General features: G+C 35.4%; 1 protein-coding gene across 1 annotated transcript in view; it reads left to right on the top strand.

The window, feature by feature from the left end:
• The window catches only part of PKHD1 (PKHD1 ciliary IPT domain containing fibrocystin/polyductin), a 405,478-nt gene that overhangs the window by 257,887 nt on the left and 119,774 nt on the right, over positions 1 to 27,817 (top strand). Inside the window, exons 52-54 of the mRNA XM_040983008.1 lie at positions 422 to 559; positions 10,836 to 10,949; positions 14,101 to 14,188. Of these exons, the coding sequence (XP_040838942.1) occupies positions 422 to 559; positions 10,836 to 10,949; positions 14,101 to 14,188 (340 nt within the window). The remainder of the gene's footprint in view (positions 1 to 421; positions 560 to 10,835; positions 10,950 to 14,100; positions 14,189 to 27,817) is intronic.

Below are 27,817 nucleotides of genomic sequence, written 5' to 3'. Positions count from 1 at the left end.
GCTGGTCTGTACAACTAGTAAGTGGTAGAACTAAAGGACTCAGCCAAATAGTCTACTTCCAGAGACAGGGTCATATGTACTTTTCTATATCTTCTCAAAGTTCAGATCAAATTTAAAGGGACAGACACAAATATTAGGACACTCGTTTGTGTGTTTGCTTGAGGCAAGTATTAGAAGCATAAACAATGAGTTTTGGCTATAACCATTTTTTGTAAAGTAGTGGCAACATTTATTGATAATAGTTTCTTATCTTCTACGTCTACCTTTTGTTAGAACCTCAAGTTTATCAGCTAGTTATCTGTGGTAGGTAATAATGTAAGCAGCTGCTGAATTATTGGAAGAACTAGTACTCTGGCAGAAAGAAGAGGATGGGGACTTGAGTTTACATTACATCCATGAACACTTTGTTTTTCTCCTGTAGACAGAACTGTCCTGGTGGATACAGATCTTCCATCCCTAAAAGGCCTTTACGTGATGGGGACTTTAGAATTTCCTGTGGACAGAAGCAACATTCTGAGCATGGCATGCATGGTCATTGCAGGCGGGGAGTTAAAAGTTGGTGAGTAAAAGCACAAGGATTGGGAACATAACGGGAATGAGGCTCTGGAAAGCTCATGTTATCACTAGGTGTGCTTAATGGATATTTGGAGGGCTAAGTCTAGGAGTGAGTGAGTTTAACAGTGAAGGTTTTCTTCCAAGAACTCCAATTGTGGACAAAGCTAACTTCTGTTGCTCATTTTCACATGCCTGGCATCATCAGATCCCACTTCTATTCCAAGAACTTCATCATCCAAATTCTTATTTCAGGATTTTTTAGTGTGTCTTCCAGACTCTATGCCACTTTTCCCTTTAGTTATTTGTATCAGAATTTACTCATGGCCCATTGTTTCAGATCTCAGAGGACAAGTTTGACATCGTTTGATCAATTGACTCACTATAAAAATTTCAGCTGCTTTCCTGATAAAGTTTTCTTCAAACAGATCTGAAAACAAGCCTTATATACTAATGCTGTATTTGATAATATCATACCAGTAGTGTGTCAATGGAAGGAAAAGAAAATGGAAAGAAATAGGAGAGAAAAAACACATAGGACAACCACAATATATTGGAACTATATGGTACAAGTAGAGCAAAAAAGGCAACAAATTCACCTCATCCATGATTATGAACTAGCTCTGTCTCTGTCTCCCTGGATTGTTAAGCAAGAGAGCCAGAGATTTAGCAGTTGCTAAAAGATGTCCCTCCTGCTGGGAAGTGGGACATGAAGCTGGAGTCACAGGACAGGCAAAATGGAGTGGATCCAGTATAGTACGTTGACAAGATCTGGCACAATGACTTACTTAAATAAGAAAACAAATAAACAAAATCATGTGTTGTTTTAGATAAATTATCTACTTGGAACTGTTATAGGCAGTAAATATGAGAGTTGAAATGCAGTGTGGATACTGTTCCTGAATAAGCTGCTCCTAAACTTAATAAAGCAATTGCTGTCTTCTCCAAAAGATCATTTTAAAAGAAAATGACTGGAAATAATAATATTTCATTATAAAGTATTCACAAATATTCCCAAATATAAATATAAATTTAATTTTTGTATCAGTCATTTATTTCCTACATATACACACATACACTTAAACTTGTGCTTTAAAGTAGAGGACGTACACTTTGGTTATCCTTGTCCTTAGCTTTTGCATCTCTGAGTGAAGCTCTGATTGCTACTGAGCTGTTCTTGCTGCTTCTTGGTGCATAGCTCTCCAAGTGCCCCTTTGCTGTTGGCTGACTCTGTCCTATTTCCTGGAGTGGCTCCCTCTCTGGTTCTCTTCCAATGATCCTTATCTGTCTATTTTAACATGTCCTCACCCAGATTCACCATCTTCTTAATTAGAATCAATAGGCCTGGAGTAAGAACGTTTTTTTAAGGTCCTTAATATCATACAAATTGCATTTCAGAAAATAAGTTTGCACACTTTCCATATTGCTCAGAGTTGTGAGATTTCTTCACTTTTCCTAGCGTTGATTCTAAACACATTATGTTTCATTTAAAAGAACTATTCCGGAATAGAGTGACAAGAATATAGCAGTTAGCAGCATGGTCTCTAAGTCACATAGGTTGGGATCAGATACAACTCATCTCATATTTGCTGCTTGACATTAACCAAGTCAACCTTTGGTCATCTCAGTGTCTTCATCTGCCACATATATAAAATAACCAAAGAAACTACCTTAGATGAATATTGTAATCAGTAAATGTAATACTGTGTACTATGTTCTTTGCACTTGTTAGATTGTTAGTTATTGACCAGGGTGTAACACAAAATGAAGGATATGAATTGGTTAAATTGAGGAGATTAAAGTAAAGGAACTATTTACAGAACTGGAAATGGGGCTGGGCATACTTCAGGAATAGTAAAGTAGTGTGGCCTTACCACCTTTAACATGAAGAGAGAGAAAGAAGTCTTTGTTGGAATCTAGAGGTAGAAGAGGGCATGTTGAAATGCTAACCAGATGAAGATATGGCCTTTTTTATGCCTAGAAATTGGCACACAAAGGGACATGTGGAAACAAATTTTGTGACCTCATTTTCTTACCTCCCACCTGTCTATTGTTCGTGCTCCCATTTGTTCAGGAGTCTGCAGAAAAGAGAACCCAGCGATGTAGAGCAGATGAATCAGCAGTACCCTGCGACACTGATGCGAGTAGAGAGGGAAGGCTTTGAAAATAGGGAAGGCAGGCAACAGAAAATTCCAATAAAGGAGCTTCACTCATCATGACTTCTATGATTCTCCTTTTAATACTGTCAGAGATTAAACTTAGTACTTTAACCAGTCATGTCAAACCATTTGTCTTGCCAACGAGATTGTCAGCTCTAATTCCTACTTTTTTTCCCATGTCTGGTCTCAAATATGTGTTTCTACATACATGTATTTGTGTGAGGCTTATTTTTATTTCTTTTGAGTTTTAGAGACATGTTTGCTCACCTCTTCATTAGATTATGTCAGTCTATCCATTCTAGGGAAATATCTTTACATTATGATTTTTCGTTTCTAGGTTAGTACTATTTGATGATTTTTTTTAAAAAAATTATAAACTCATCTAATTAATTGATAGAAATATTAAGTAGAATTTATTCCTACTTTTATTACAGAAAATTTATTCTAGGTTGACATTTACTATTGTCAGGTTTTCTTGTTAGTTTTAGATTTATAAGGTCACATACTATAATATCTAACATGTGGCTTGAAAATCTGAATATTTGAAGAGAAGTAATATTGTACCATTTTTAAGTTTTGCTTTATATATTTTGATTTTTTTTTTTTAAATTTCACCATTCCCAGCTGTATTTTTACTCATGGCTAGTTAATGATGCATTCTTTTTACCCTGCTTCACCCATGTGTTCCAAGCCTAAAGGTTGCTTATTGAAATCCATCTGCCAAATTCTATGTGCATTACGCCTGAAGGAAGACTTTCAACCCATCTGTCCAATTTCACCACACCCTAAAGAAATCCCAACATGAATATGATAGTATGACTAATTAGTAAACAAACTTAATAGATGTGGACATTGACAAGAGTGCTGCCAGAACATGTCTGCTATCTTATGCCATTTGATCTAAATCCCATCTTTGTCAAATTGTATTGCTTGGTGATCCTGCTTTTAAGACACTATCAGCTGACCTTTAGTAGAATCATTGCATGCTAAAGTTAATGGGAAGATTTAAGATCAAAACTTTGCATTGAAGTCTACAGCATCAGTGTCAAATTCATTTGCATTCTTTGTATGTGTCTCAGTTTGATGTTCACTAGTATGCCCATTCCTTACTGTGTGCTTACCCAGGGTTTAAGATGAGCCAAATACCATGGAATATATTCAGTGTCAGCTTATAAGAGCTATCTCAATAAAATAAGGGAGACAGGGAAATAAAGGAACAATTAGAAAGGTTATATCTTTCAACGCAGAGGAGGCCCAAGGATTAAGGAAAAGTACAATGTATTTTTAAGAAATTATAGGGTGTGAGTATGTGTGTATTACAAGATTTATATGGAATGATGACAGCAAATGAAATTTCTTGGGCTTATTCACTATGCTAAGGTGTTTGCATTTTGTCTTGATGAGAGTAGGAAAATAACATGATCAGCTTTTTGTCTCAGGTCAGTCTTAGCAGAGTGGAAAGGGCACAGTGAAAAGTGATGAGGCTCCTATGGTATTTCCGTAAGTAAAATTAAGAGATTAAATTAAGGCACTGGAGTTAAAGAGGAAGGAATGCATTAGAAAAACATCAGGAAGATAAAATCACTAGAACCTTGCAACCTTTTTGGTGTGAGTTATGGAGGAGTTGTTGACACATGCTGGGTTTTTGGTTTAGGAACTGTACATCATTGGAGGCAAAATGAGTGGATTTCCCTTCCATCACTTGCTAGTTTAGTGATCCTGAGCTACTTACATGAACCAGCTATATCTTAATTATCTTATTTTTGTGATGGGAATAAGAGTGTTTATTTCATAATTTTATAGAAATTCAGTGAGCTGATATTTATTGAGACTCTTGAATAATGTAATATATTTATAGTAAATTCATAGGCTTATATATCATAGATTTAAATTTTGATGGAATATAAGAATAGTAGTACCTGAAGGGCAGGTACATTTATGAAAAAGAACCTAGGATTAAAATTTATTTAGATATATTTATTGAGGCATATTAAAATATATAATCTCTAAGTATACTTAATATAGTGTATTTAGTATACTGAATATATCTATTATATTTAGCATATTTATATATAAACAGTGTATGTTAAAATATATGGTATATTTCAAAGTATAGTATAATTCAAAATATACTGTGTATAATATACTGTATATAATATGTTGAGTAGTCCCCAGGCAAAATATGAAATCCAAAGTGTATATAGTTTCACATATGTAAATATAATGGCCACCACAATTTAAACAATTGATATTAAACTCTTTAGAGCAAAATGTGTGACTTCAAATCATAGAGACGAAAAGGTGCTAGACCAGTAAAGGTTTGGGCAAAAGTTTCAAAGAGGATAACAAGTGCAGAAGTCCTGAGACAGAAATATATTTTATGTAACTAAAGGGCATGGTTGCTGAAGAATTGTGATAAACAACAGAGAATTTATGGTGAACATGATACATTTGCTGATGTAGCCTGGATTTTAAGATTAGCAAAGTTATTACCTGGAACATTGGAGAACAAAATGTGCAAATTATGTTAGTTGCTATTTTTTGATATTTTGTTAATATGACTTTAATCAGATAGAAATGAGATTAGTACCTTCATATAGACATCCCAGTGTCCTGGATTATAATTCTAGGTTTGCAATTAATTTTCCAACTTTTGAAAAGTCTCCTGACGGAATGTTTGCAGTTGTGATGTTGCAGAACTCTTTGAGTCTGTGAATCATCTGTTTCAATGCATTGTTGAACTTAAATCCAGACAAGGACTATATCTGCTCCAAGGACCATTGTGTTTTAATGATGATGATAAAGGGTAGAGGCTCTGTTAGCTAACTAAAACACTCATACTTCCATTTGTGCTCCGATAGCTTGTATTTGTAGTGAATCCTTTTTCCTCTTAGTAGCTTGCAGTGATTTTCTCTTTTGGCCCATTCTACTAGTTCATATTGTTATGGCTCTTTTCATTTCATGACTACGAAATGGTATTATTTCATGAACATCTTTTCTGTAATATGATCGACCTTTACAGAATGTTTTATGACCTCTCCCGTATAGCAGGCTTCTGATAATACACTGTGTAACTAGTTAATGTGTACATGAGTGATTGGAAATAATGAGGCTTGTTGTTAAGCTCCATGCTTCTTTCTAACACATTCAATTTCCTTCTATTTAAATGCCTGCATCTGTGAGGAAGGAATTAGACTGTGTTTAAATGACTACAACATGTTTATTCTCTCATATAAAAGGATCAAAGTAAATGTAAAAACACATTGAGAAAGTTGGTGATCTTGTACAACACTCTTTTCTATTTTTATAATCTGAGTAGGAAAATTGATATAAACTGCCCAACTCAAAGTCTGTTCAGTAAACACTGGTTCTTGAATGTTTCCAATATTTATGTGTTTATCCATGAATAGCTGTATGAACCCATTCTAATCCACAGTGTATCTTCTAAATGAGACATTGTTCCCATGCTTTGACTTCTCTACCCTGTCGTATGTGATATTAGTAATGTCAACACGTTTTGGTCCAGATGTTCAACTTGATAGAGAGTATTTTATTTTTATTTGAAAGGCATATTGTATAGAAAGAAAAGGGGAAAGAGAGAGAAAAGGTCCTACATCTGTCGGCTCACTCCCCAAGTGTTTCAAAATGGCTAAAGGTGAGCTGAGCCAAACCTGGAAGCTAGGAGTTTCGTGTTGGGTTTCCTGTGTGGGTTCAGGATCCCAGGAACTTAGACCATCAACTGTTCCTTTCCCAGGCCATAAGCAGAAAGCTAGATAGGAAGTGGAACAACCAGAATATGAACTGGTACTCACATAGGATGCTGTTGCCACAGGGTAGAGGATGAATTTGCAGAGCCACTGCACTGGCCCCTCAACCTGTTTTCAATATTGGATATGCAAGATTTTCTTGTAATAGGTTATACAAAGAGTGAATAAAATTAACTAAGAATAGTAAATTTGAATAATATGTTATAAAACAATATAAAATAATAATCACATACTATAAAATAGGGGATGGTTATCATGCCACAACAACATGTTAAGCTACTACTTAAGATACCTACCTGCCACTTTGGATTACTGGTTCAAATCTCACCTGCTCTGCTTCCAAATCAGCTTCTATCTAACTCAGCTGTGAAGGTTGTGGATAATGGCCAGATAACCGTGTTCCTATTGCCCACTTGAGATATATAAATGGAGTTCAGGCTCCTGGCTTCTGATTTGTGGTATAAATCAGTGAATGAAATAAATGTATAATTCAACTAAATATGTAATAAATAAATGCTTTAAAAGATACATTTATAGAAATAATCCGTTTATGTAGATTTTATGTAAAACTGAAAATGATTTTGACTTTTGTGGGCATAATTTTTTTCATCTTTACTCTTTGATCAAGTTTTCAAATTGTATTATTTAAAACTGCTATACTCAATATTTTCTGTTTGTTATCTGGTTGGATTGAATGAACTGCTATTTTTATAGACATGTCTGTTCCTTATAGGTTTTTAGATTTTCTTAAATAAGTTTTCCCTCCCATTATATATACAGATAGTGGAGGTTTTGCGCTCTTGCTACAGGTGAGAGCAGCTCGCAGTAGGCTTACAAGTAGGTATACAGAGGTTTAAAATTGTTATATCTTACTTGTGAAGTGAGTTCCTTCATTACTATAGGATATTTCCTTTTACTTTCCATTTTTTTTATGTAGAAGAGTTGATAAAATATTGTCTAGTCCACAATTTCTGGGCAAAACATTTTCAAATGTATTCCACTAACATCACAGTTTCTTCTTGCAGAGGAGATAATCGGTGGTAGCATTTATAATATGCTTTTAAAAGCATTGTGATAAATCATAGTATGTTGTGTTTGCTATTGAAGGCTACTAAACTAAATTTTAGCTAAGAAGGAAGGATTTCAAAAGAGATGGCATTTGAGTTGCGATTGAAGATATGTGTGTCAGTTGGGAAGTGGGCTGGCACTGTGTCAGGCAGTGGAATCCTACACAAGGAAGCACATGTCCTGTTTAGGACTGGTGTTCAGCTCAACTACTGAACGTGAAAGAGAAGTCTGGAGAGAGGAAGGGGTTCTAAATTGCCAAAGATATTCCTATCTGCTCACTGTTTCAAAACACCTTTAAATGTATACAATTGGAAATTTTAAAAAGACTCCAGTCTTATTTATTGCACTTTTTAAGTGCACTTTGAGCATTCGTCTTTACCCATGTTTCATTGTAGTTCTTTAAGACAAATTCCTTTAAATAGAATCACTGTAGCAAGGACATGGGGGCTACCTAATTTTAGACCATAGAAAGCTTTTAATAATAATGTACAGCAGGGCCAAATTTGGAGGGATGATTAAGAAGAAAGAAAAGGCTGGAGGCTACACTGTGTGTAGGTCTGAGGGTTTTAAGGTGCTAGTGAGACTTTGTCATGGGTTGGCTAAGTACAACGTGTGAGGAGTCATCTAGATAAAGGGGCCTCAGTGTAAACTATGTTTATATTTGCTTCCATCAAAGGAGTTTTGTAATAAAATAATCAAAGGTCCTTTTTCACTTACTCTTACCTATTGAAGTTCATGAAATTCATTTGTATCATATTCCCCAAACCATTATGATGGTTACCTTTCATATACCAGGAATTATTTTCTTCCACCTCCCCAGGTGATTTAGCATCTGGAACATATTCTGTCTCATTCCATTGCCCACCTTCACATTAAGTCATATCAGCTTCCTGTTAACCTCTTTCCTATTCCTACATATTCGCATGTCCTGGGTAGTACTTTTCAAGTCTATAGCCCAAATCCACTACTTAATAGCTGTGTAATCCTTGACACCTTGCTTAACTCTCTTTGTCTCAGTTTCCTCATGAGGACCTCAGTAATATTCACATGGGATAGGAGACTGAAATAAAAATGTGCATTTGAAAATGCATAGAATGTCTACAACATGGTGAAAATAAGTTTTCCCTCCCATTATATATACAGATAGTGGAGGTTTTGCGCTCTTGCTACAGGTGAGAGCAGTTCGCAGTAGGCTTACAAGATTGTTGAGGGATGAACTGCACTTTCCCAGCATCTTCTGTCAGAAGTAGCTATACTATACAAGTTAAGCCTGTGCTGTCTTGGGCAACTGCCTCATCTTTCTTTGAACCCTAGGATCGAGAATAAAATGAGTACTAAGTCTTAAAAGGATTCTGTTCCCTGAGCTTTTGTGAATTTAAGAGGCTTTGCATTTTAATGTTGAAATAGCTTGGATTTCCTTGGATTTTACCTTTGCTCATTTTTACCTAGTTCCTGTTCCCCATCTTTCTCTTGCACTGCATTACAAAAAAAAAAAAAAAAAAGAATTGAAATGCTGGTCGTCTGAGATACCAAAAGATCATGGCAGGCTGACTAATTTCATCCAGACTTTCTGCGAAAGCTCCACATGTGCTGTAGTTTTGGGTTGCATAATTGATTTAATCTCTGATTTTAAAGGAATGCTGAACTCTTTTGTGGGACTCTGCATACATTTCTCTAGGGCAAAAACTGGCCTACTTTTTTTTCTCTCTGGTATCTGTTTAGTGCTAGGCCATTTTTCCCCCAAGACTTTAAACTACCCTCCGTGAAATAAATGAAATCACAGTTGGAAAACAGCTTACTGGACAGACTTATAACCGCAAGATAAGAATTACACCATACACATTTGCTTAACATTCTCCTCCCCTGCTTTCCTTCTTTCTGCTCTAGCACATCTTAGTTTCAGCTCTGAGGAGACATTAGCCTTTCTGCGGAGGCCTGGCATTACCTACACAGAGCAGCAGCATTCCTTAGCATCTTATTTGAAGCACATAGGCTGTGGGTTCTGATCCTTGCTTGTCCATTGACCTGTTTTATGACTCTGGAAAGATTTGTTTCCTCTGGGGGTCCTGCTTTCCACAGCTCCATCTTGAATAATGTTTGTGAAGGCTAGGCTATACAATAGGTATGTCACCAGCTTCAGACTCACCTGGAGTGTCTGATAGTGTGGGGGCAGCATGGTGGTGGGTGAATGATTTGGATCGCTTTAGAGGTCACTTCATTTGTGATACTGTTTTCAAGAACTGCTAAAGTGGAAAATTTTGTTTGCTATTACGAAGATTTTTGTGAACCTATTTGATATGTAATTTGGAGACTAATCCTGTCGCTTCTCAAACATGATAGTATTTCTTGTGTTCTCATTCGTGTTTCAAAGAAAGTAGCCATGCTGAGGCCCATACTCATTAACACTGTTGCAGAAAATTCCAGGAAGAATTCTCATGCTGTAGAAGTGATGAAACATCGTCTCTATTAATAACATAAAGTCAGAAGTCGTTTTGAACTGCTATGTGAGCATCAGAACATTGCATTTTTATGCTGTTAAAGGAATTTGAACTTCGAATGTGATATATCACTTGATTAATAACACACAATAGCTGAATCTTTCTTCAAACAGACTGTGTTACTTGTGGGGTAAATTTAGAGAAGTCCCTTGACCTCTAAGCTCCTTTATGTGTGAATATTTAAAACTTGAATCAGAATCATGCTAATCAGGTTCCTTGCAAGAATTAAATGCTAAGATGCATTAAGAGAATTTGAAAGTCATCCATCCTTAGAGTATTAGCTAAGTCTTGGCAATAAAGATTTACAACAGATAACTCATTTCTCGGTTCTTTACAATGATAAATGTTTATGTTAGACTCAGTTGGACTTGATATTGACTGGCTTATTCTATTCAGCTTTGCTGTGCTAGTCTGTTAGTCAAGAATTCTCCCTTCATGGCACAGTGATCTGCTAAAAACTTGCTACGTCTGTTGAACCATCCACTGCATTAACTACATTAACATCATATCAACCCAAAGCACAAGTCATACCAGTTGGTATTAGGAAATCAGGAAAAATAATGTGCCCTAATAATGAAAACGAAATGAATGTTTCTGAATAATAACCGAGCTTCCTTGACAAAACTATGCAAAACCATGCTTTTCCTTTCTAGTCTGTAAACCCGATCTCTGTTCCAGATAGTCTATAGCACCAATGTCACACTTCTGAAATTCAGTTACAATTACTGTGTCTTTTTCTTTTTAAATTTCAAATTACTTTGAATGATATACGTTTTTTTTTTCTTAAACAGGAACTTCAGAAAATCCCTTAGAAAAAGAACAAACGCTTCTGATTCTACTTAGAACCTCAGAGAGAGTCTTTTGTGATCGTTTTAATCAATTTCGGATTGACCCAGGAATAATTGGTAAGAATAGAATTTTTTTTTAATTTTTATTTTTCGTGTTACAGTTGGATAGGCTCAGGGATTTTCCCCATATATATACAGATATTGATATATATGTTATGCACACATATATAATATATATATTTAATGAAATATATATATTTCAACTAAGTAAGCATGCATATACTTATGGCACCATTCGTGTCTCACATAGCACATGCTAAACTCCATTGTGCTAGGTAATTTCCTTTTATAATTTACCTCACTGGGTTTTCTTTGAGCAGTAACCAGTTTAGAGAAGTCAAAACTCAGACTATGCTGCCATTTGGCATAATAATTTAAACCGCTGCTTACAATGCCATCATCATAGGTTGGAATGTCAGTTTGAGTTCTGAGTCCTGGCTGCTCTGCTTCCAATCCATCTCCTTGCTGGTGTGCCTGAAAATGCCTCAGAAGATGACTCACATGCTTGGGCCTCTGACACCCATAGAGAAGGCAAGGAATGGAATTCTTGACTTCTGTGTTTGACCTGCCCCTAAAGTGCTTTTTGTGGCCATTTGGGGAGTGAACTAGCAAATAGAGAATCTCTCCCTGATCCCTTCTTCCTGCTTCCCACCACTCCTCATTGCTTTGCCTTTCAAATAAATAAATAAATAAATAAATCTTAAAATGAACATTCTGGCATGATGAAAAACTTGCACAAACCACGTAATTTTCACGTAACAGATTGTAGATGTATACTCAGATTGTTCAGAACCCCAGTCTGAACTGACTCTGTCTGCCTTGTAAAACTATTATGTAAGAACTTCACAATCATTTTTTAGCAAGAAGATAATGTTAATTATATTTTCAAATATGTTATCCTTCTCTCTATTCATAACTAAAGAGAGATTTCCTTTTGTACTATGCATTTTTTCTTTCATATTCACAATTTTAAAAACCTGCATATTTTCAGTTATTTCCTTTCCCTCACTTTGATTATACTGTATCATCTTTTTAGCTATTATGCTGTCATGTGTTTTAGAAGAATTAATTAAACAGGTAAATTACTGATGACATTAATTATCTGTTAGATGCATTGTCATGTTAAGTATTTTCACTTTACCTGGTGTTCTGATAAAAGAAAAAGCATCTTGCTGTTTGAGGTTTCAGAATATTATGAGATAGAAATTTAATTTTTGCCTACACTCATCAGCTCCCATTTTGCATCTCAGTATTCAACAGAATAGAGACAATCATGTTTGAACAGCATAATATTTGTTAATTGGTTTCATGGTAAATAATTATTGTCATATACTACTTTGATAGTGTTTTATGATTTCCAGAGGTTTTCTCACACATGCCATTCATTTTTTTTGTAGCAATAGGATGAAAGTCAGGGGTTTGAATATAGTTTTCCAAGCTGGCAAATTAGATGCATCACAATAGGAATGTTCATTTTTTTACCTGTGATTAGGCAGTAGTTACATTGGATCAAGGATTCTGTTTAGTCTTTCCCCAGATGCCTGTCAGGATCCCTGAATCCAGCCATCTGATCACACTAGTGCTTCTTAAATCCTTTGATACCAAATTAAAACAAAAAAAAAACGGAATTATTTGCTTCATTTGCATGCTCAAATTTTTATGGTATCATAAGTAGAGGATAGATTTTTAATCCTTTTAAACTCTTTAAAGTCTCATTGAAGCAACTACAAAATTGTGTTATTTTTCACTAAACCTTTGATGATCAGAAATGACCAAGAAATCTGCTTTTCTGGTCAATTGAATTTTCTGGATAATTCAAATTCACGTACATGAACTACTTTTTGTTATCAACATTGTAGTTGGAAATCTCTCTAAATCACTTCAGGATCCTTATCTACTTAGCTTTCTTAGCCTGTAGTGAAAAAGCTGGATTTATTTATTCATTTATTTTTTGGTGGGGCGAAGGTGGTGATGAAAGTATCCTATAAAATAAGCTTATAAACTATTAGTATGAAAAGCTGATTATAAAGTATTTCCCAAAAATCTCATTCTTTTTTTACATACATGAAATTTGATTTTAGTTTTGTTTCCATTTGTAGCCTTTTGTCTGTATTAGAGTGTGGGGAAAATTATAGATATTGATATAAAAATGTGGTTAGATTTTAAATAATTCAGACTTCTTAGGTCCCCCATCATATAAAAACCCAAGAAGTATTATTTGCACATTAATAGGATTTAAATTTTTATGGGTGTATATTTTTGCTAAAAACTGAAATTTTTGAACCAGTTGCTTGCAGTAAAACGAAATATATCTGTCTATGAGGTTCTAAGAAATTCTTAGAGGTGCAGAAAGAATTAGAACTGCTGTTCTCATATATATGTTAATATTCGTATATGTGAGTGTTCATCATAATTATCTGAAATAATACATATTATCTAAAACTATCTACATAAGATGAAAATACATGTATTAGGATCGCATGATTACATTTGCTTTTTACTGCTGGGTTTCATGGTCAAAACAGTTTTAGACCACTAGACTATGAAGAATTATGTTTAGTATGGTTGAAAATGGCAATGGAATATGTAAGAGGAAAGACCTGAAGGAATAAAACTGGGCTGCATCAAGCATGTCGCCCGTAAGACTTTAATTTGTGAGTCTGAAATAAATTATATTTTGAAATAAAGGACGTAGAGATCTCTCTCTTGATATCTGTAATAAGACAAAATATTAAGTCCAACCACGGAAAACAAAGCTAATAGTACCAAAGCCCTATCCTCAGGAAATAAAATTATCCATGCCCCTTGGAGAATCTAGTATATAACATAAAATATCAAAACCAGTTAACTTCCCACAGAATTGCAAATGGTGTGGAGTCACTTAGTGGTGGAAGGGAGTAGCTTTACAAGTTTGACTAGTTATCCGTCACAGTAGACCTATTCCTCAGCTTTCACATTATTGTGATATGGTATAATATCACATCATTTCTATATAGTTTTTGAAAGAATACTTTCTATACTCTTGTGAAATGTATCTTATTTCCTTTAAAATAGAGCACTTAAATATGGAGTTGCTTATAAGCTATGTCTTCATATAAAGACTTTACAGCACATATTTGCACAGTAACTTCAGGAATGACTTTTACTCATATGCCCTTAATTCCTCTGAAGGATTTTCCCGTTCAACTGTTGCTCTTTTTATTTTCAGGGGTTTATGGGAAAGTTCAACTTCACAGTGCTTATACTAAAAAATCCTGGACACATCTTAGAGCTGATATTGCCTCAGGAAACGAAAGGTGAGGAATAAGACTAAGTGAAGGTTATATATATATATAGTTTAACTTGCTTCTTGTTGGGGCTTGCTATAGTATGAAATTTAATTTTATGCTAAGCTTCCCAATTTAATAATAAATGCCAATGAAGGACATGAAATTATCCCAAAACATAATAAAAATAGAAACACATAAAAGGAAGGGAAGAAACAGATCATTCCAAGAGTAAATTTTAAGTCATACTTGTTTTTTCTTTTTTGCTGTCAGTCAAATCAAAAAATAAATTTGATAAGAGTTGAAGTGAGAACACACTAGTCTGAGTCGCAAAGGTAGCTGAGATATAGACAAAAGCAAAATATAAATGCGATAAAGCAGATGAAAGATCTTATTGCATCTAATAATGCAGTAAGGAATAGAGACCCCACTGCTGCAAACAGTGACGTGAAGAGCGGGTGGATGCACATCTGCTGGGACACAGAAAACAAAGACACAAAGCGAATAAATAATAAGGTACTGGACATAGAAATATAAAAATGGAAAGCTATCTATAGTCAAGTGTTCTTTTCAATAAGAATCAAGAATAATTACAACGGAAGCAATGGTGAACACTTTGGAGGAGCTATGCATAGCAAACTTGGGAGTAGCTGTATTTAATGTGGGTGCATCAATCTTAAGAGTAATGATTGTTAGTTTCACTGCACATGCTAAAAATAGTGGGGAAAATAGAACAGAAATGTGGACTTGTGACTGATGTTGAAGGACTCTACTACTGTAATGATACTGGAGAAACCAGTAGGGGAGGAGGCCCGAGAAGGGAGAAGAGGGAAATCCCTGAGCCCATGGAACTGTATCATGAAAAACAAAAATTTTAAAAAAGAAACTCTGCCTTTAGAATAATAAATACATAAATCTTAGAAAAAAAAAGCTACACACTTTCTGGGAAAAACTGGAAAAATAGAAAAATAAGGGAATTGAAAGATTAAATTGGGTCTGGTGGGATAGCCTAGCAGCTAAAAGTCCTAGCCTTGAACACGCTGGGATCCCATATGGGTGCAGGTTCTGATCTCAGTGACCCTGCTTCAAATCCAGCTCGCTGCATGTGGTTTGGGAAAGCAGTCGAGGACAGTCCAAAGCCTTGGGACTTTGCACCCATGTGGGAGACCTGGAAGATGCTCCTGGTTCCTGGCTTTGTTTGGCTCAGCTCCAGCCATTGCAGCTGCTTGGGAAGCGAATCATCAGACAAAAGGTCTTCCTCTCTGTCTCTCCTCCTCTCTGTATATCTTTTTCCAATAAAAATAAATAAATAAATAAATCTTGAAAAAAAAGATTAAACTTAATTTAAAACTCAAAAATGAAAACAAAATTCAATAATAAGAGCAAGAACTTATAATAATTCTTAAAATAAGTTAAATATGTTAATGCAACTAGGATTCACAGACAATAAAAATTTATTTTTTGATCTTTAATAATAAACTTTTATTGTGCTACAGTCATGTAAAGTATCACGTAAAGTACCAAAATAGCACTTTTGGGGTTTTGAGAAGTTTATTGATTTGTTTTGATTTCTGTTTATTTTAGAAAATTCACACATTATAAAAAAGCATCCAGAATAAAACTACTTCATTATATAGACAACCACACTAACATTTGTCCTCATATAGTTTCTCTATTTTCTATTTTCAGGCGTAGTGTTTTTCTTTTTGCATACCTGGATTCTGTCATATAACTTTATATCCTGCATTTGTACCATGAACACTTTTTATACATTGCCACAAATTACTAATAATTTACAGTTACAGCTTATTCAATGCTTATTATTTACCTCGTACTGTTGTAGACAATAATGCATATTGAATACTTCCGACAATTTACGAGGTAATTCAAACTTATCGAAGAGAAATCTAGGTAATAAAAGGTAAATTTATAGGTTCAAGGTTACAAAGGCAGAGCAATAGACAGAACATACGCAATTATAAACAATCTACATATTTTGAGCAACAACTTATACAGCTATTTCTCCATTAAAAATAATGAAGTTACTAGTAATAATTTACTGTCATACACAGAGGTATATAAGTATTTTTCTGTCTTCTTGTATTTTTAGTACATTATTCTTAGGATACGTTTCTCAGAGTTAGAATAACTGTTGTGGGTATATGAGATTTTGTAAGGTAAAATACACAAAGAATTCTTTCCCAATGAAATGATTTAATTTTCACAATTATCAATATTGAGATTCCCCATTTTACAGTAGTTTTGTCAGAATTGTCATTTTTTGTTTAAATCATTAATAATCATTCCTTTAACTTTACATTCCTAATATTTCAAACAACAATAAGCATTTTTAAAAGATTGATTTTTATTGGAAAACTAGATATAAGGAGAAGAGGAGAGACAAAGAGGAAGATCTTCCATCCGATGGTTCACTCCCCAAGCGGCCGCAATGGCCAGAGCTGAGCCATTCCGAAGCCAGGAGCCAGGAGCATCTTCCGGTTCTCCCACATGGGTGCAGGGTCCCAAGCTTTGCACTGTCCTCGACTGCTTTCCCAGGCCACAGGCAGGGAGCTGGATAGGAAGCAGGACCTCCAGAATTAGAACCGGCGTCCATATGGGATCCCGGCGTGTTCAAGGTGAGGACATTAGCCGTTAGGCTACCGTTCTGGTCCCCAGTGAGCATTTCTTTGTGCATCAGTTTAATTTCTTCTTTTATGAATAGTCTGGCATCATCTGTAAGAGTTTTCCAATAATACAGAAGCCTTTTAAGCTTATTTAATTGTACGGCGGCCCATTAGAGTTGCTTGCCTCCATTAGTGATCAACTCCTTTTCCAACATGATCAATACAGATAAGTCAATATTTGCCATTTCAGTCTTAAGGTACAGTAACTTGGAATCTTGCAATACTAGATTCAGTTCCAAAATATCTGGTATTTAGTGTGCATGGAGACAACAGTGCCTGTCTAAGATTTCATAGTCTAGCAGTGAGTCAGTGTTACCAGTGCATGCTGGATAATCACCTGAAACCAGATTCTACCGTCTTTCTCCATTTCCAATCATTTTTTTCCTGAATTTGCTTTGGAGTTTCAGGTCTCTGGTACAATGTAACTAACTTGCTTGCACCCATCAACAGCAATGAAGCATTCACTGCTGTCAACCTGGAATACCTCCTAGTAGCAATGACAAAACATGCATAATTCAAATAGTTATTGTAAAACCAATGATTTGTTATTTGAAAGGCTAATTGATTAGTTTGGGCTTTGTTTTTCATTTTAAAGAATAACATAGTCTGTAATTCATGTGTGCATGTACCCTACTTATATCCACATACACACACTATATCATACTCCTTGATTTATGATGAGGTTACATTCTGACCCTCCTATTGGAAGTTGAAAATATTGTGAATAGAGAAGCAATTTTTGTACTTAAGTTGCAAAACATTATAGCATAGCTTATCCTGCCTAGATGTGATCAGAAATCTAAGTCTGTAATGAGACAAGATCATCTAACATCAAGTCCAGTTTACAATAAAGTGTTGAATATTTATGAGGTTTATCGGGAATACCTTTAGCCCCAAGGGCTAGCAGCAGAGTACACTGCGGGATCTTTATTGTCTCTGTAGGAACAGCAAGGCTCACTGGAAGATGCAGCTCACTGCCACTACCTGGCTTTAAAAGAAGCATCCCACCACATATTGCTAAAATGGAAAAGATCTGAAGTAGAGTCAAAATGTTTAAGTGGTAACATCCCAAGTCAGGGACCATCCGTAGGCTTGTATGTAGGAATCACATGCCAGAGTTATTTTAGGGAATACACTTGCACAGTCACAGGAGATAGAAAGTTTGAAATCTGTAGTGCTGGTTGGCAGGTTGCAGAGCAATGAATACAAACTGATGTTGCAAAATTAGGGGGAATATGCTTCCTCCTCTAGGAAACCTCAGTGATTGATGGAAGGTAGTGTTCTTTTCTTAAGGACATCTCACTGTTACTCATATGCAGAAAATACCTTCACACCAACATCCAGTTTAGTATTTAATTGACTACTAGTAGAAAAACCTGGTTAAGTTCATGCATAAACTAATCACAACAGTTTAAAATTTGCAATGTAAGTGACCATGATTTTTGTTACACACTAAGTCATAGACAGTATGAATGATTCTGCTATATTAGAATGTAAAGCAGGATATGCATCTTCCAAACCACCAAAGGAGAAGAAAAGACAGGAAAAAGTTGCATAAAATAAACAAGAAAATGCAAGAATTGACGACAGAATATAGAAAAAAGTCATATAATAGAAAACATGAATAAGAAAGCCTGTTATAGAAACATTTGTTAAAAGTGCTCTTATAAAGAAAAACATTGAGTTAAAAATTAAAATGCAACCATAACAATGTTAAAGTTGGTATTAAAAATTTTGCGTATTTGAAAGGAAAACTGTGTGTGTGTGTGTGTGAGGGCAGCGGGAGAGAGAGCAAAAGAAAGAAAAAGTCGGAGGAAGGGAAGGAGGGAGGGAGGGAAGGAAAGAAAGAGAGATCATCTACACGTTGGTTCATTCCCCAAAAGGTCACAACTGTTGGGGATAGACCAAATGAAAGCTGGGAGCCAGGAACATCTTCTCAGTCTCATACGCGGTTGACAGGGGCTCAGGTACTTAGTCCAACTTCTGCTGCTTTTTCTGGGTGTGGTAGTAGGGCCCTGGTTTGAAAATGGAGGAACCAGGACTTCAGCCAGAGTTCTCATGTGAAATGCCAATATCCCAAGTGGAAGCTTAACCTGAAACATCACCATGTTAGCCCCACCTTTTATGTTTTTACCAGAAGAAACTTGTTCTAAGTTTTACTTATTTGCAACACAGGGGGGGATTGAGAGAGAAAGAGAAAGAGAGAGAAATCTTCTATCTGCTGATTCATTCTCCAAGGATCCAGAACTGAATTAGGGGACAGAAGTTTTCTCCAGGGTTGCCACAGATACAGCAGGAGCCCAAATATTTGGGCTATTCTTCTCTACCTGAATTAGACATTGAGTGATTGGAACACAAACTGGAGCTAATATGGAATATTAGTATTTTAGGCAATTACTGAACCTGCTATATAACCTCACTAACTCCATCTGAGGAAAATTAAACCTCAATTTGGGAAAAAATTAAAGTTAAATGGATATTGGAAATATAAAACTGAAGAGCCTCAAAAGTATTAACAAAAAATAAATTTCAAAAGACATGTATCAAATTGTATACATCATTAAAATTTGATCTCTAGTCAGACCATAGTGCTCAGATAAGTTTTAGACAGGTAACGTAACATAGAAACACAGTAAGCAGGCTGAGCTGGGCCGTGCAGAAGCACCTGCTGGCATACACAAGAACTAGGACAGGGTATGGGCTGTGCCTGGCTGGGCTAGGCTGCAAACCTGCGATTGAAAGCTGAGACTGCAAGTCAGTCCTGCAAGGCTCTGCCACCACACACGGAGTCCTGTGCAGGGAAGAAGCCTGGTGGGGGAACTTTGGGGCCTCCACTGCTAAGCTGCAGCTCCCACTGGTAAATGTGAGAACCAGGGAAGTTGGCAGACTCTGCTAGGTTAGACCTCAGCAGCTGCTTGCACTTGAGAGAGCCAGGGTGTGGGACAGGCTGCGCAAGGCTGTGGCACCAGCCAGGTCACATGAGAGCTGTGTCTGAGTGTTGGCCTAGCTGGGCTCATCAGGAGAACCCACTGGTGAGAGCCAGAATGGATGCAGGCCAGTGAAGCTAGGCTGCAGTGCCTGCCAGTGAGTGCCAGGACTGAGACCCACTCATGTCAGTTGGGGCTGTAGGATTTGCTGGTACGTTGGAGTCACTGATTTAAATGATAACATGAATCATAAAAAATGAAAGGAAGGTACAGTGGGCACAATAAGAATAGCAAGGGAGGTCTGAAGTGGATCCAGGAATGCAAATTAGAAAATCCAAAGGACAGAGTGGATAATCTCTAGTCAGCCACTCAGGTGGCAATGAAGAGAAATGGGTAGATTTGAGACAGGAGAAAATCTGTAAGAACTTTCATTGTTCAGAATTCTCCAGATGGAATCAATATAGTCTCAATATGTATGTACATAATAAGCATACAGAGTATATAATGAATACATAGGATGCTTAAAGATTAGAAGTGTTATATATATTCATTTGAGATATACTATGTGGGAGAGGATATTTGTTAGAAGCATTGGCTTATGCAGCTGCGGAGACTGATTGCATAGATTAGTCCAGGCCACAACCTCAGAGAACATGATGGTGTAGCTGTTGTTCTGACACAAGTGTAGGTGTAGCCTTTGGTGCACCCTGGAGTTTTAACATCCAAGGAAAGGAGAAGAAAACTGCCTATTCAAGGGTAGCTGGTGGGGGTGGAGGTGAGAGAGAGAATGAGTGAAAGAGAAAGAAAGCAAGGGCGGGGGAGGGAGGAAGGGAGAGAGGATTGAGAGACTAAGAGATCGCCTTTTCTGGGACCCCAGCAAATTGGATATTGCCTCCCCACACTAAGGACAGATGTTCTCTGTCAGTCTACTGACCTACACATCAACCTCCTTTGGAGACCACTTCACAGACACACTCAAAAATAATACATTTGCAGCTTTCCAGATATTCCATAAGACAATCAAGTTCATATTTAAAACAAAACAAAACATTGGCATTGGATACAAGGTGCTTTCTTGGTCCCTGATTTGTATAAATAGATGATGGTGTCTTTAACTCAATGTAGATTAAGTTTGGAGAGCAGGATATATGTGAAATTCAGATTGGTCACATGGGTCTGAAGTGACTTTGCAGACCACAAGGATCTGTAAAGTAGGCATTTCTTTCAGAGATCAATAGGAAGCCTTAATTATAATTAAAAGGTTAGCAAGTTAGAATTTGCAAAGAGCCATATGAATGGATTTTCTTATAAGAATGTGTTGAAAAACCTTATTGAGTCTGAGCTATAGGCTATTTTGAAAGAAACTCAATTTTATTCATTAAAACTATCCATAGTAATTAACTAGCTACCATTCATTACGTTCTTATCATGTGGACTTGGTCTATATCTGCCCTCTACCAAGCATTTCAGATATATTATCACATTTAGATCTTTGAATGCTATAATTTAGGTATTAGCTGCATTTTATGGATATAAAAGCTGAGGCTAGAAGTTAAATTTTCCAAGTTCATAAAGCCGTAAGTTCCTGAGGCTGAATTTTTGCACTACTTTGCTTGTTTCCATTACTTGTGTTCCACATATTAAAAATATTAAAAAGATTTCTAGAATCAGTCCCTAGTAAAACTTTAATGACCTTATATAAATTATGTATTATTATCAAAATGTTTTTATTTTTAAAGCTTTTCAATGTTCTTAAAAATTATTTAAGGCTAACAAACACTTGTAAAATATAAGAAGCTATGATATCCTCTTCATTCAGTATTTCCTGTTAATAATATTTTACTTAGCCATGCAATATTAGCAAATCTAACACTTTAATATTGATACAGTATTTACTGACATAAAAATCTTATTCATGCCATTTACTTTAAACATCGCTTGGCAATATTCCTTAAAGTCAGTTGAATAAGCCTTTCTAGAGGCAAGCATTTAGCCTAGTGATTAAGATGTTCATGTCCCATGTGAAAGTGCCTGGGTTTGGCATTTAAGTTTGACTTCTTGCCATTGTACACCCTGGGAGGCAGGGGTTCAAATAGTAGGCTTCCTGCCACTCCTGTAGAAGATACAGTTGGAATTGACTGCTCTTGGGTTTATGGAGGCCTGTCTCCACCACTGTAGGCATTTGGTTAGTGAACCAGAATATGGGTAATCTCTTTCTCTGCCTCTAAAAAAAATGAAATATTAAACCTTGTCGTAGAAGCATGTTTCACATGAACCTTTTTGTGAATTTCACCAACAGAATTGAACATCTAAATTTATGTATATAGAATTGATGTATTTTATGAATAACAATATGAAGCCTTCAGAGCTTTTTTGTTTAATTTTATGAACTTATTATAATGCCAAGCAAAACAAGCTTAGCAATTATATATGTAATTTATTTATTTAGTATTTATATGTAAGAGAGCAAGATTATATTGATGAGTAAATCCCCAAATGGCAATTCCAGTAGTAGTAACAGTTTTCCTTCTCTTTGTCCTCACCAGCAGTTGCCTTTTTTTTTTTTTGATTGACAGTAGCTATTGAATCAGGTATGAGGTGTTTCAAGTGATTTATTTTTATTAGCATATTGAGAAGAGTTCCTATAATTTCAAGATACAGTGATTTCCTATCACTTATTGACAAGAAAATTACCCTGAACTGAGAAATAAGTCAATTTGTTTGTTATCACATTCTTTTCTCCAGGAAGCAACTCTTTTTATTTGAGTGTCATTAGCGAAAATATCTGTCTGTGTATCTATCTGTATTCTGTTACTCCATGAATCTAATTAGCGATGTATTCTTTGGCTACACTTCATTTTTAATGTTTTTCTCCAATTCCTTGTTTGAAATATTTTGTTGCCTATTTCTGTCTCTTTGGCTGCATTCTCACTTTGATACTTCTTCACATGATTTAATATAATTTTTGTACTAGCTCCTTAACAAAATGTAATTAAGTGTCAGATCCAGATTCTTGAATCCCTTCTTAGTAGTCTTCAGGTGTGTTACTTACACTGGAAGATTTTATCACATCCGTAACAAGGCTTGCAATCTCTTCTCCAGCATTGATTTACCTACCATTTTAACTACTACAGCATGAAATTTTTATGATTTATAGCATTTTTAAAAATGCTTCCTAATACACAATACCAAGCTGCTTTATTTATACACCTCCAATGACTCTACAGAAGAGGAACATTTTTTATTATTGATTCGATATACCACTTAGCATGTGGCACAGAGCAAATTGTAGAGAATGCTTCTAGTAAATGCCTGCCACATTGAATTGGGATGTCTTTTCTGGAAATCAGAACTTATTGGTCCTTTTTTCTCAATAGCATAGTAACCAGAAAATGGGGATATAATTTCTTGAATATATTTTCAAAAACTATAGTTTTGTTTATTGCTCAGACTTCATTATATTAACAACATATTCCCACTGCTAGATTACTCCATGAAATTAGCTGCCTGTTGACAGTTGAGGTTCACATGTGTAGCTTCCAAAAGATGATTCCTTCTAGTCCAGTGAATTACCTGGACTTAATTTTAGACTGCTATCTCTGTCATGGGAAAAAACATATGGGTCTGTAAAGGAATTTTAAGATAGTATTCTACCATAAAAGGGGAAGGAAATTTGAGATAAGTCAAAGTAAAATAATTTTGCTTCGTGATGAATGAGTGACACTAGATAAATTATCCTCTCTAAGTCATATTATCATACTTACTTTTTATAATTATGGATAATAAATGGTTCACAGACAATTGTAGGAATTATTCAATGATTTAATATTTGCAAAATGTTAACTTTTTTCAGCTAGAAAAAAAAGCATAAGTACAGGGTATTTATAATCAAGATTCTTCCAGTTGAAAATTAAATTCTTTTTCATCAATAGGGGAGCCTCCACTACCCTACTGTTGTATTTTGTATTTTAATCTCATGATATTCAGCTCTGGAATGATTTTCTCCATTTTGGGTGATGCAAGTAATCTCAAAGTTGTTTTTGGAAATTTCACAACCTTTACCATTGAAGGGGGAAGCTTCCCTTTCCTTGAAGTTTCATTAAAACATCCATAGGGAGGATTTCAAAATAATATATCTTTTATCTATTTGAAAGTTTATACACACATATACGCATACAGGAAGAGAAAGAGAAAAGGAGAGGGAAGCAGAGAGAGAGATCTTCCATCTGCTGTTTCACTCTCCAAATGCCCACAACAGCTTGAACCGTCACCTGCTGCTTCTCAGGCTGCATGTTATCAGAAATTAGAATCGGGAACTGAGATGCAACTCAAATTTAGTCACTCCCGTATGGGATATGGGTATCCAGAGTGAAAGTATTAGCTGGTGGGGCAAACATTCACCTTTAGAGAAACGATTTTGACATAGAAATAGAGGTTTTGTCTCATGCCCACCTTTAGGTGAAAGGTTTGTGGGGCTCTGGAATGCACCTGTCACTAGAATTAGTTATAGTCTGATACATGAAGAGAGCTGTTCTCAGTAGTGGTGGAATGGAATTCCTGGAATGAGGAAAAGGAGCATAGGTAAAATAAATAATTCATAGATAATAATAATAAATTCATAGATAATAATTCATAAAAATAATTCATAGATGCTATCATTATTGTTGTTGCCCACATCAATATCAACATCATTACAGAGTTTTGTTTCTTAAATATCACAGTGCAAAGCACTCTTAGGATCTTTATGATATTTCAGTGACATTAACAAACTGTAGCTGAAGCATTGGCATTATAACCTAGTGAGTTAAGCTGCTGCCTGTAACTTTGGCATTCTATCTAAGCATCGCTTGAGTCCCAGTTGCTCAATTTATGATCCAGCTCCATGTTAATGTACCTCAGAAAGCAATGGAGGTGCTGGAAGTAGCTGCTTGCTCATGGGTTCAGAATGTCCCATCCCTAGCCTTTATGGGTATTTGGGTAGTGAACTAATGGGTAGAGATTTCATCCTTATCTCTCCATCTCTCTCTCTATCTATATATATGTTGTGTGTGTGTGTGTGTGTGTGTGTGTGTGTGTACATATATATGCAACTTTGCCTTTCAAATAAATAAACAAATCTTAAAATAAAACCCTCAAAAAGTAAAATTATTCAATATTATCAAGTGTTTAGAAGGCTGTGGCCATCCCTAGCCTGGGGTTAGAGGGTGGGAGGGAGCATTTTTGGGTTTGCACATTCTGAGCCTGTAATCAAATGTAATTGTGTCATTAGGGTATCTCAAAAATTTGGCTAGCAAATTTATTTAAATTGCAGGTATTTATATCTAAATATTATATACATTATTATAACAACTTTTAAAGAAAATATAAAGGCATATATTCCTTTACATGTTTGAACTAAGTATTGCATTTTTGAGTAATAACCATTATATTTTTCCTTAACTAAGTCAAGTTTTAATGCCAAATAAGAAGAAAATGTTGATGTTTTGTACATACTTTTAAAAAATTATCTTCAAGGATGTTTCCACAGTGATTATTCATAATTTCCTCTCATATGGTTTCCATTTAGGTCCAATTATGTTGCAAACAGGTTGTGATTTTTTGTTTACTTATTGCTTTAGGTATTTTTCGTTCAGAACAACAATCTCCTCTTAATAGCTCTAGGATTCTCATTAGTAGTTTTTTAAAAAGACTTATTTATTTGAAAGGCGGAGTGACAGAGATGAAGATTAAGACAGAGAAAGATACACAATGCCTGGGGGTGGGCCAGGCCAAAGCATGGAACCTGGAACTCCATCTGGGTCTCCCTGTTGGGTAAGGAGCTTGAAGAGTTGAATCATCTTCCACTGCTTTCCAAGGCACTTTATCAGGGAGCTGGAACAGAACTGGAGTAGCTAAGATTCCAGCTGGCAGTGTGGTATGGAATGCAGTTGTTGTACACAGTGGCTTAACCCAGTGTACAACCTCAGTCCTGTTAGTATTAATCAGAGACCTAAAATGTGGCTGGATTCTGACTGAAATAATCCTGAAGTTAGGATTTCTTGAAATGATTACAAGGTAGTCATAGTGGTAGAAAACTAGCAACTAATAACAGTGGATATTAGAGTTTAAGAAAAACTGATACCTGGTTGAGAGAAACAATTAGGATATTGCTATTAGGACCATACTTTTCTTTAAAGTTGCTTCACCAATGTTGCCAGATCAGAATAAAGGTGAATGGAGCTAAGCACCTTTAATATCTTTATATGGTTCTCATGGCATTTAGAATCCTAAAGCTTCAGGAGAATAGAGGAAAATGGCATTTTTATGCACCTGTAAGTTTGGAAGCCTTAAATGGCTGTAAATTATTACAATATATAGCTCACACCACACTTTTGTATTTTATTGGACTATTGTGATTTCATTCTGAAATGTAGATGTACTGTTTTTTAAGTTGCAATCTAGCAGGGAAAGATTTAAGAATATCACAGAAAGGGTGATATATTGCTGGCAAGAACCCTGGAGTTGAATAGGGGTCTTCTTTTTGATCTATGAACTCATTTAGCTATCTGTATTTAGTTTTGCTACTTAATTTCCTTGTATCTCAGTTTTCTCTTAAAAGCTAGTGGTTGCTTGAGTATTGTAATGTATAAGAAATTATAAGAAACCAGGGACAGAGATGAAACCAAATTCTTTCATCAATATTGAATCAATTGACAATAGTATTTTTTTCTATCATTATTATCTCTCCCTCTCTGTCTCTTTCTCTCTTTCTGTTTCATATAATTTGCCCATGAATAATGGGCCTTCATTTGTCTTTTTGTTGTTGTTGTGGTTACAGTTTAAACACTTCAAAATCTTATTCCCATAGAGAAGTTTAATTGAGATTGTCTATGAGATAAATCTAAATTGTTATCATTTAATGCAAATAACACATTTTTATTTGCCATTATGTCTCTTATAGCTTGTATAATGTCTAGTGCAGTCCAGGGGCTTAATCACTACAATGCGGTATGGCTACACACGGCCTGCACATGAACCCTGATGAAGATTTACTGGTAGAGGACAATATAGTTTCAAAGCTTGCTATAATCTTGGTATTAGCAAAACAGCTAGGTAATTAAACTTATGTTATTGAAGTTTATAATGACTAAATGGGGAATAAAGTAGTCATACTAGAAAAAGCTAGGCAACAGTGAAAGATTAGGCAAATATCTTATTAAATGTGAGATTAAACAAAAACCCTCAAATGAACAAAACCTACACCATTTCATAACATGATGAATTCATAATGCAGAGAACATAATATACTCAAAGATACTGGTATTTTTGTTCTCACAGTAAAATTTGAATATTGAAGTTGTTAGCACTTTTCAGATAAGAATATTAAGTTGAAAAGTTATGATTTCTGTTGATGTGGCTGGTAGGTGGCACATTGAAAATTCACACTTGTATCTGACAATGAATAAAATATCCTTAATGTATAATGATAAACTGTTCAAGAATAGCATTGTATATCTTCAGATAGTATGAGTAAATATGTCTTTTAAATGTCTTTATGTTTGTTTTCCAAACCAAGTAGAAAGTTTGCTGTTACAGAAAATCACCTGTTGGTGCATTTGCTAAACTCTTGCATAGTTTCTTACTCTGGTAACTTGTAATTAAAGACCACAGAATATCTTTACTGCTCCTATGACACATAATAGGGTTTAAAAGTCCACACGGCATAGTACAATTGAAGATCAGAGAGATTTGGATACAAAAGCATTTAAAATCCATGCATAGTTTTGTTCATGTGCTTCTCATGAACTTTTAAGACTGCTTATATGCATGGATTTATTTTTAAGTACCAAACTTATCTTTTTATTTCATTTTCCATGAAGTTTTTGAAGTAGTCTCATACATTTTCAACTCAGGTAATTTAATCCATTAATATTAAACTTCTTGAAAAACACATTTTTATCCCACTGTTTTATGTTTCTACCTTTAGCTTAGCTCCTAGTGGTACTTGTTCATCATAATTTATTTTCTTCTCTCTGCGGAGTTAGTAGGCAATCTGTTTCATTGTTACT

This window comes from Ochotona curzoniae, unplaced genomic scaffold (assembly GCF_017591425.1).
Source record: "Ochotona curzoniae isolate NIBS_2020 unplaced genomic scaffold, NIBS_Ocur_1.0 contig_3819, whole genome shotgun sequence".
Classification (NCBI taxonomy): domain Eukaryota; kingdom Metazoa; phylum Chordata; class Mammalia; order Lagomorpha; family Ochotonidae; genus Ochotona; species Ochotona curzoniae.
This window is presented reverse-complemented; position numbering and strand designations above follow the sequence as displayed.